The sequence below is a fragment of the Xiphophorus hellerii genome, chromosome 18 (genome assembly GCF_003331165.1).
Source record: "Xiphophorus hellerii strain 12219 chromosome 18, Xiphophorus_hellerii-4.1, whole genome shotgun sequence".
Lineage (NCBI taxonomy): Eukaryota > Metazoa > Chordata > Actinopteri > Cyprinodontiformes > Poeciliidae > Xiphophorus > Xiphophorus hellerii.
The window spans coordinates 26510834-26521249 of NC_045689.1; the positions used below are offsets into that span (position 1 = coordinate 26510834).

Here is a 10416-nt window from a genome sequence, read left to right on the forward strand (position 1 = left end):
TTCCGAACATTATGATACAGCTTTTCTTTTAACCCCATCCAGGGGGTCTTTTGTGGGCTCTAGTGTCCCTTATACAAAAGTAGGCTGACAGGAAAGGGGGAAGGACATGCAGCAAATATCGCCGGGACCGGGAGTCGAACCCGCGACGGCCAAGTCGAGGACTCGAGGCCTCCAAACGTGGGTCGCGCTATCCCCTACGCCACCACAGCACGCCCTGATGATACAGCTTTTCAATGTCAAATTGTGTACAAATGCTTTACCATTCAGGGTAAAAGAAACCGATCTTTGGATGGACGAGGTTCAGTACACCATGGAAAATGTCACCTGTCCATCACAGGGCGGATTGTTTCATAAACAGACATGTACAGTAACTCACACTGGATTCAGTAGTGGCCATTATGTTACTATACAGTACAGAGCATTAAAAAAAAAAAAACAAGGCATCTGAAGGGTACCCACTGTTTCACAAGATCCATTGATTTAGTGGACATGTACTTCGTTTGCTTTAGCGACAGAAAAAGATTTTTTCTAAAGAGATCACTGCAGAAGTGGAATAGAAAAGAACAACAAATCTCATATTTCTTAGAGTCTAAAAAGACTGGGGGGGTTAGATGAGAGGTAACAAGCCATCCATATGTGAACAAGGAGCAGTGTAGTGACAAACAATGGCACATTTGTTTGTGGAGGTTTCCAGTGGTAAGTATCTAAATCAGAGAATTTGTGTTCAGGTAAGTGAACAATATGAGCAAATTAAACAGGAGGATACAGAAACCCTGACTGGGCCAAGAAAGAGCCCCTGTCTTTAATTTATTTACACATTCTGATTAGGATGTACAGTCATAATACATTTTGTGCTTTATTTACTCCAGATAGTAACAAAATGTATTTTCAGATTTTGTAGTTCATTATTTAATATTAAAATTATGAATCATCAAATAATTTATTTCCATGACCTCTTCACTTCTGCACCCTAAACTCTACCGTCCCATCTCGCCAAGATAAAATACGAACCACTGCAGAGTTCTTACTATAATTGCCTCGCATTGCACTGCACCTCATTAAAAATACTAATACCTTTTAAATCTATTTTAAATGTTTTGTCATTTTAGAACGGCAAACTTCATAGTATTTTTTCAGATTATATTAGACATACCAACATAAAACAGCACATAATTTATTTACAAACTTACTTCAGAAAGATGTGCTATTTGTTATTTTCATTCGCCGCACTTTTATCTATTACAATGTAATTAGAGTCCACCTTTGTGCAACTTAGTTTGTATAAAAGCATCTGTTCCACAAAGGCCTCAGTGGTTTGATAGAGAACATTAGTGGTCAAACAGCATCATGGCGGCTAGATAGCATTATGTCTGGAGGGAAAACAACTCGCTACACCACCCAAACAGCAGCATGTTCAAAAATACTTCATTCATCCCAAAGAGAAATTAATGTTGTTCTAACTCATACGAGTCACGCAACTTCAGTTGTTGTAAGATGGTGATGCTGTGGACATGAAGGATGTGCGGTAGCAGTCAATCTTGCAACAATGCTGAAGAGACCTCTGACTGAAGACCGTTGCTGTATGACGGATCATGACTGCCGTGAACAAAAAAAAATAAAAAATCCTTCCAGCTCCACAGTATCCAAAACCAGACAGAGTACTTCTCCAAACATGCAACGGCTCAATAACATAGAAAAAGAAAAAAGTTGAGCTACTCCAACATGCTGCCACTATTCTATACAGTAAATCTGTTATCTGTTGTATTATTATTATCAATTCTAGAAATCATCTGTTGGTGATGCTCTTGTTCAGCAGGGACATGAAGAACATGGGGAACTGTCGATACAAAGATGGATGAAGCTGAATACAGAGCAGCCTTGGAAGAAAACACATTAGCAGCAGCACGACTTGCTACAGGGGCACAGGTTCACTTTTCAGCTTGGCAGAAATGTTGCATTTATGGCCAGAAATACATTAGTTAATATTAAAGAATGTTCACATGTTAGAATAGCCCAGCTAAAATCCAGATCTTAATGAAATTGACTATCTTTCTTAAAACATGAAAACTGTTGTTCATAGATGCTATTAAGAGGAGTACACAAAATATGTTGTCTATTTTTGCAAAGAAGTTCACAACTTACAGAGAGACAAGAATTCGGAGATGCCATTTCAATAAAAAGAGGAAAACAACATGTATTGATAGGGGATGTCAAATGACCTGAGTAAAAAGTAAGTAATTGTTGATCAAATACCACAATAATACTAAAAAGATAGAGTTACTTGACAGCAGACCATGCAGTGATCATTCACTCACCTCTGCATACTGCATGCTGGAAGTGACTGATTTCAGCTAGTCATTATTTCATCACATGACTCATAGAAAATAAAAGAATAGAACTTTAATCCCAGTATTATCATGTTCATCATTAAGTATGAAAAAAGAACAAAAAACACAGTGATGTCAAATCAAAACATGCTACAATTAAGCCTAAAACTATGCATTCCCCTGGGAATTTAAATGTGAAATTTGTTATCATTTTCCCAAGTTTCTTTCTGTTAGAAAATAATACTTTAATCTCTCTTTTATAATTTTACTAAAACAAAATACATGCTGAGCATTATCTGAAGAGACAATGGGAAAATCTTTGTTTTGTAGAAAGTGTAAAAAGTGCTTATATGCACACTTTGTTGCTTATCAAAATGCCGATAAAAGTGACTTCTACAAAAGTGATTTTAATTAAAACTAAGATGATTTGTATAGGACAATCCAATAAGTCTCGCAATTCTGTCTAATGCTCATACATTGTAATCTTTACACCTTAATCGACTAAATGCAAAATAAAATTTGCATGTTCCACTGAGAGTGGTCCAACAAGTTGCCTCCTACACCACAAACGCTTTAAGAAGACATCTTTGCATCCAACACGTACGCTACAGGCGAACCTCTGCAATGACAACATTCACATTTGGCTTCTTAACTCTCTGTACATGGATAATATCATCTGGCACCTGGTCTGGCCTGGACCAGCCGGCCGAATTTCACCAGGATGAACATTACCGAGAAAACGAAGCTTTAAGCATATCATGTAAATGTTCTGTCCTCCACGTCAGTAACAAAACAAAACCAACTTTGGCGTTTAAGGGGTAAGTACGGTAACTTGCAGGTAGAATTGCTGACTTTTCTCTTCACTTGCAGCTTGCCTGTTGACATGCACAACGATGTTAGCAATCTGAATACCCAGATGTGTATTTTTCCACATATTTAGGTCCAATTTGGCGGTAATTTAATGAAATCCCCTGCAGGGAATCGGCTAAAACGAAGAAGGTCTTCACACTGCGTTAGAAAGCCCCTCCAAAGACAATTAGACAATCTCTTGAGAAGATAAGCAGGAGGATGGAGTTTAAGTTCATTTATTGTAATTATAAACAGAAATCCCTGCTGTGTGATTAAGGTTTTGATGTGCAATCACATTTCATGATGAGGGAAAGATGGGAGACTGCTGCAGTACACGATTTTCACATGAAAAGCAGAATGCCGGAGGTTATTTAATAAAATGTTGTTTGTGATTTTAGATCTTCTGAAAGCGTTGTGGCCTTCCATGCGATTTTGGCTTTTGAGAGATGGGCAGTGTCCTTGTTATGCGTGCTCTATGATTCATGGTTGCACCTGTTGCACAATGTGAATGATACAGAGGAAAAGAGAGAAATGTGTAAATGTGAGATTCTACAGTTTGAGGTGCATTTTCTCTCTGAGACTGTCTGTCTTTTACATAAGATGGAGGTGAGTGCAACATCTACATTATTCTAAGATTAGAAAAATATCAATTCATGGTTTGACAAGTGACATGAAATTATACGCCTGATTAAATTAATGTAATGTGACATTGATTTCTCACCTTGATTTTTTTATTTTTTACTTTTTTGCAACTCTTTTAAGGGAAAAATCAGGTCAGAGCACACACTTAATGACAGAAATGTCTGTTGTTTTTCTCATCAGGTGAAAGCAGACATTTGGTGTACCCGAACCACCAGCTTTGTTCTACTGCATCATTGGAGAACTGTTCATAGTTTTAGCATTTTCAAGGAGGGTAATCCTAAAAGCAACATTCTGCAGGATTCTAAGTGTGCAGACTTTAAAACTGGATTGCTGAAATGCCAAATCCTTCAATTGTGCGAAGTAAGTAAGTAACTTGTCTGTTGCTGCAAAAACACAAAATCAAGTTTTTTTCGACTAGATGCTAGTGCAAATAACCTTAGTACACTTCAAATCAGACAAAACTGACATACAAAAAACTTTTTGGGCAAGAAATAAGACCTTGTTTCAAATTTTTTCCATAATATTGATGAAAAAGTTCTAGTTATAAGTTAAATAATCTGTTAGTAATATTTTTTGTCTATATGAAGTTATTATTGACTTAAGAGAAGCTCATATATCTTGCTGAAAAGTTTCTTGTATGCTAGTTTTGTCTTATTTCAAGTGTACAAAAATATTTGCACTAGAAAATACATCAAAATACTTGGTAAGATTGCGTGTTCATGCAGTGTGTGTATGAGAGACATTCTTATATTTCTTTTCCAGATCTTTTTAATGTCATTTCCAACATCCTGCTCAAAAGAAGCATGCATGCTCCAAGAAGGTAATACTGTTTTTCCTCTAACGGGTCCTGTTAATAATATGCCATTTTCACTTTTCCTTGCATCTGCCTAACAATCTTGCAACTTTTTTCTGTTTTGCAGAAATGTTCAGCTTTCATGTTTGCACAAAAATATGGAATGTACATTCAGCCTGCAGCAGATGTGTCGGAAGATTTTTCCTGGCCACAGGCCTTTTGGTGCTAATCTACACAAACAGACTTAAAACAAACTCGGCTGCATCTGCTCCTAACAGCAACACCATGGTGGGGATGCTGTTCACCACAGCAACGCGTTGTTCCTCTGACTGGTCCGTGACGACTTTTCACCTCGTTTGTGTTCTAGCAAAAACTATTAACGTTTTAATTGTTTGCAGGGCTGTGCATTTGGTCCTGAACAGATTTTTAAATTTACGCCTGAAGTCAATGCCCATACCTGTCACTGCGTTGATTTTTTTTATGACTTTTAACGTTACTTTGCTAAATAGAAACTTGAGACACTGGTCTTCAGACGTCAGTATGGAGGGTAGAGTTGAATCAACACTAACACCGCGAGCTGTTTTAGCACAGCTTGAGTTTCTGTCTTTTTTGTATTGTTTATTTGCCCTGCTTCCCTTCTTGCTTCAATTCATCCGCACTAAGCTGAACTGTTCACATGTCCTTCTTCATCTCCAGCTGGTGACACACCCGCAACACCTAAGAACACCGAGAAAGTATGTGCTTTTTGTAAGAATATACAGATTTAATTAATTCTTAAGCCAATTTTCAGTTATTCTACTGAATCAATAAATATTGAAATTTAAATAAATTGATTTCTTTTTCCTGTTTTTGCTTTTTCTACAGTCTGGTCATTTTGTGTTTCATGCATTCACAGTGCTGTGAAAAAGTATTTCACTCCTCCCGTTTACTGGTGTTCTCATACACTCATATTTTAGATTATCAACCATATTTTATGTTGGTATTTGGGTATTCTGAGCAAAAGCAAAAGGCAGTTTTAAAATTCTGATTTAATGAATAAGAGGAAAATAGATTTAGAATAAATTTCAGTTTGACCATCCCGAAGATAAACCTACCGGTGCGTAATCCAACTGAGCTTTATTAAGTTTTGCAAATAGTTATCTCATGAATAAGTTTGTCTCTCCACTCTAAGCTGGAAACACGGTGAGGTGGACCATCCTGTTCTTGGAGAAACCGGTTTCAGCCAGTTCAGAGAGACCCCTCTACTCCTTATCTTTAAGTTTCTGTTTTATGACCGACCCCCACCCCGCTATCAATAAAACCAGGCTGCTGCAGGGGGGACAAGTTGGAGTTAAACGCACGGACGAGTTTCTCTAGATCTTGCTAGTCCTTTGATCCCAGAAATGTTCTTCAGGTAATAGAAGACTGACTTTGTAACTGTCTTTATGTGGCTCTGAAGGTTCAGGTTAGAGTCCATCTCTACATCCTGATTTTGGGCCTGATCGCTAGTTTCTAGCTGTAATAACTGAGCTGTGTGCTGACTCTAAGTATATTAAAAATATGAAGTGCTTTAGATATCTTTCATTAAGGCAACCCACAGTCACGATAAATTTAATATTGTTTATCCTTCGCAATAAATTCCATTTAAAATATAATCACATGAATATAATCCATGCTAAGCATCACAGTTGTAAACATGTTAGGCATTTCTTTTCCCTAAGAATATCTGCTGCTAAAATATAAAATTATGTCTGTCAAACTATCATGATAAAAAATGGGATAACTGCACTTGTTTACAACAATGCAGAGTGTCAAACACTTGGATGTCGGGTTCTGTGTCAGTGATGCAAGGACAGTAGTGGAGGTCTTGTGAGAATTCCTGATGTTTGTTTTCCGCCTTGGGGACATTTCTCTCACTGTGGAAACAAACTATAAAGGTCAGCTCTCAGGTCAGTGGTGCTTGAGCAGAGAGGAGGGTGGTTTAGCATGGGTTTGATCATCATCCTCTTCCTTACTCTGCTTGCAAGAACAAAGCCAGAAAACCAGACATGCAAAGTGATCGAAAAGGCAGAATTAATGGAGTTTTCCAAAGAGGGAGATCTGAATATTGCGGGAGTTTTCTCTATAACAAGTACAAGAACATTGGTAGATAACGACTACCAGGCAATTCCGTATTCTTACTGCAAAGGGTTAGTCAATGCTAAATATGGGAATTTTATGTTGTGTGAACTGCTGTTTTTACGCCGTTGTGATGACTGGTTAAATTCTCAATGTGTATGTGCGGCTCCTCATCCTGTGTTTGTAGATATAACCACAGAGAGCTGAAGTTTGCAAGAACAATGATTTTTACTGTGGAGGAGATCAACAGGGATCCTTCCCTCCTCCCTGGATTAAGGTTGGGTTACAAGGTGTACAATGGATGTGGGACCGAAAACCTGATCCGAGCAGCTATTGAAGCCATAAATGGAAATGATCCACTGGCCTGCGGCGGTCAGACGTTGGCTGTCTTAGGTCATTCATCCTCTGGTTTGAGTAGCGACATAAACACCATTATCAGTGCAGTGTCTGTGCCACAGGTGAGAAGAATTGATCACATTTTCAATTGAAATGTAAACTTGTTGATTATTACTATTTTTTCTTTTCTTTCAAGATCAGTCACCTGTCTACGTGCGCTTGCTTAAGTGACAAAGTTCGATACCCAACGTTCTTCAGAACTGTACCAAGTGACAAATTTCAGATCACAGCTCTGGTGCAACTTATGAAATACTTCGACTGGCGATGGGTGGGAATAATTCATTCTGTCGGTACGTACGCGGAAGAAGGTGCATCTGAATTTGTTAAAGAGGCACAAAAGGAAGGTGTATGTGTGGAATACACGATGGTTTACCTGGAAACATCCAAGTCAAGGTTAAGAACAATAATAGAGACTCTGAAGGAGTCCTCATCCAAGGTGGTGTTAATGTTTATGCCCCTGTCTTTCGCCAAAACATTTCTTTCTCATATGGAGAAGTATAACATAACTGGAAAGCAGTGGGTTGGCAGTGAATCTTGGATCTCAGCTAAATACCTTGCTTCTGCAGAGAGAAAGCACATTTTGCACGGGGCAATAGGCTATGCCATTCCTCAGGCATCCATACCAGGCCTTGGAGAATTCCTCCTTAGCTTGAAACCGTCTGATGAACCACACAGTGCTCTCATTAAAAATATCTGGGAGGAGTTCTTTGATTGCAGCTTCACCCCATCAAACACCTCCACGTTGTGTACCGGCGCAGAAGATCTGCGGACCGTCTTGAGTGACTACACAGACGTAGCAAAATTCAGAGAAGAAAATAATGTTTACACAGCTGTGTATTCTGTAGCATTTGCTCTGCATCTGCTTTTGCAGTGCGAAAACGGCTTAAACCCTACAATGGGAAATCCGTGTCTGACCAAGGATGAAGTCCAGCCTAAGTTAGTAAGTTTCAAGGACATATACTGATGAAGATCCTAATTCATTGCATGTTTTGGAAGGGAGTGCTTGTGTAATTTGTAAAATTGTCTCTCTGAAGGTGTTTGATGCCATAAAGCGTATAAACTTCACCACTAAAAATGGGGCCAGAGTTTTCTTTGATGAAAACGGTGACTCTATTGCCAAGTACGACCTTGTGAACTGGCAGATGAAAGAGGACGGTTCAGCAGACATAGTCATCATTGGCCAGTTTGACAATTCCTCACCAGAGGGGAAGAAACTGAAACTAAAAGACAATGTAGAAATAGTTTGGGGCGGCTATAATAATGTGGTAACTATGCAAAACTTTGTCACGATACTGGATAATTTGAACATTTTTAATTTACTCTTAAGTTCCTTGCATCCTGTTTAAATGTAATCAGGTGGTGAGGTCTGTCTGCAGAGAACCGTGTCCACCAGGGACTCGAAAGGCAGTAAACAAGAACAAGCCTGTGTGCTGCTTTGATTGTTTTCAATGTTCTGAAGGAACAATTAGTAATAAGACAAGTGAGTGGGAACTTTAACAAGCGGCCTTTAAAAAAAAGAAAACAACAAACCTGTAAAACTATTTCTTGACATTGATTTTGGCACTATGCTTGTGTTTCTCTGGAATGTATTATTTCTTGCAGATTCTCTCGACTGCTCTCCCTGTCCACCTGAAGTTTGGCCAAATGAGATGAGAGACAACTGCGTTCCAAAACCCATCGAATACCTGTCCTACACGGAGCCCACAGGGACACTTCTTACTGGTTTTGGCAACTTAGGTGTATTTTTATCCCTTCTCATAACAACAATATTTTTTACTCATAAAGAGACCCCCATTGTAAGAGCAAACAACTCTGAGCTGAGCTTCCTGCTTCTGTTTTCACTGAAACTGTGTTTCCTCTGCTCACTGACCTTCATTGGTCGGCCCACTCAGTGGTCTTGCATGCTTCGACACACCGCATTCAGCATCACGTTCGTTCTCTGCATTTCGTGTGTCCTGGGGAAAACAATAGTGGTTCTGATGGCCTTCAGAGCGAGACGTCCAGGGAGCAACATGACAAAGTGGTTTGGACCCGTACAGCAAAGAGTCAGTGTTCTCGTTTTGACTCTTGTTCAGGTTGTCATTTGTATAATTTGGCTAACAATTAACCCCCCTTTCCCAAAGAGGAACATGCAGTACTATAAAGACCGAATAATCTTGGAGTGCGCCCTAGGTTCAGCGATTGGATTCTGGGCGGTGCTGGCTTATATTGGAATCCTTGCTACCTTATGCTTTGTTTTTGCTTTTCTTGCTAGAAAACTACCAGACAGCTTCAATGAAGCCAAGCTAATCACATTTAGCATGTTGATATTCTGTGCCGTCTGGATCACCTTCATCCCAGCTTATTTCAGCTCTCCTGGAAAGTTTACTGTGGCTGTGGAGATATTTGCCATTCTGGCCTCCAGTTTTGGTTTGCTGTTTTGTATTTTTGCTCCAAAATGCTATATTATTCTATTGAGGCCAGAGCAAAACTCAAAAAAGCGAATAATGGGTAAGATGTAAAAACTTTCAGTTCTAATAGTCATAGATTTTTCTAAAACAAAGTGTCTTGATGCTGTAGAGTTATTCACAAATGTTACATATACTAATTTAAGTAGAACTGTTCAGAGTTGGTTCCTTTATATGTATTTAGTCTTTGCTTAAATACCAAGCATTGTCTTGTCCTTTGTACTTCTGTGTTTCCAGCTGTTGGTGTTCTTCATGTATGTTTTAATAAAGTTGTTTTTTTCCCCCAAAAAAACCCTTTCACAGATTTTATTGTTTTGGTTTTCAAATAGCTTTAATGAAATTCAAATTAAAAACTTCAACTTGAGCACTAAGCAAAGAAAATGAATGAACAGATAAAAGTGATAGATGCTTACATAATTATAACCTTTCTAGATTCTGCGGTTTAAATAATGCATGAAAACCACAGTATTGAAGTATTCATCTATTATCTTCCAATTTGTTTTGATTCTGTATGAGCGCCTGATAACGTTGTTAGCTCTAGCTAACGTAGAAAACAGTAAAGCACAAGCTGATCATCTTTGTTTTAACCACTATTTTGTGTACAACCGCACAGGAAGATTTTGAAGCCGTTTTGCCTTAATCCTGTGGGCTTCAATCATCAGCCTCCACAAACGTGATGTCCTTTTGTTTAAAGGCTCAAGTCCATTAAGTAGCACTTTATTTGACCGGGTGTGCATAAGACTGTCATAAACAATACATAACACCTGTCATGAACCTGAATGAGTCTTTATGAATGACTATGACTGTTGTCATTTAGTAAATAATGACGCTTTTAATGCAAATGTGACCACCAGGGGCGGTCTTT

General features: G+C 38.6%; 2 protein-coding genes across 3 annotated transcripts; both read left to right on the forward strand.

Annotated features, from left to right (window-relative positions):
- Positions 1–2952: 2952 nt before the first annotated feature.
- On the forward strand, positions 2953–5460 carry LOC116737455 (uncharacterized). Its single transcript, XM_032590605.1, has 5 exons — positions 2953–3145; positions 3575–3782; positions 3999–4178; positions 4581–4638; positions 4739–5460. Exons 2-5 carry the CDS (start codon positions 3708–3710, stop codon positions 5380–5382), a joined length of 957 nt encoding a protein of 318 aa, XP_032446496.1. The 5' UTR covers positions 2953–3145; positions 3575–3707; the 3' UTR covers positions 5383–5460.
- Positions 5461–6570: 1110 nt separating this feature from the next.
- Positions 6571–9816, forward strand: LOC116737454 (extracellular calcium-sensing receptor-like). 2 transcript variants are annotated; one of them, XM_032590603.1, is made up of 4 exons: positions 6571–6779; positions 6896–7166; positions 7241–7394; positions 8707–9816. In XM_032590603.1, exons 1-4 carry the CDS (start codon positions 6577–6579, stop codon positions 9603–9605), a joined length of 1527 nt encoding a protein of 508 aa, XP_032446494.1. In that variant the 5' UTR covers positions 6571–6576; the 3' UTR covers positions 9606–9816. The 2 variants fall into 2 exon arrangements, with proteins under 2 accessions (XP_032446494.1, XP_032446495.1); XM_032590604.1 differs by lacking the exon at positions 8707–9816 and having other exon boundaries at positions 7241–8577.
- The last annotated feature ends 600 nt before the right edge of the window (positions 9817–10416 follow it).

Bases quoted from the DNA above. Each gene is read 5' to 3' on its own strand.
- LOC116737455 (XM_032590605.1), top strand. From the start codon at position 3,708: ATGTGTAAATGTGAGATTCTACAGTTTGAGGTGCATTTTCTCTCTGAG. The intron at 4,179-4,580 runs GTAAGTAAGTAA...TTTCTTTTCCAG, and splicing joins AAATCCTTCAATTGTGCGAA to ATCTTTTTAATGTCATTTCC. The intron at 4,639-4,738 runs GTAATACTGTTT...TCTGTTTTGCAG, and splicing joins AGCATGCATGCTCCAAGAAG to AAATGTTCAGCTTTCATGTT.
- LOC116737454 (XM_032590603.1), top strand. From the start codon at position 6,577: ATGGGTTTGATCATCATCCTCTTCCTTACTCTGCTTGCAAGAACAAAG. The intron at 7,167-7,240 runs GTGAGAAGAATT...TTTTCTTTCAAG, and splicing joins GTGCAGTGTCTGTGCCACAG to ATCAGTCACCTGTCTACGTG. The intron at 7,395-8,706 runs GTACGTACGCGG...TATTTCTTGCAG, and splicing joins GGGAATAATTCATTCTGTCG to ATTCTCTCGACTGCTCTCCC.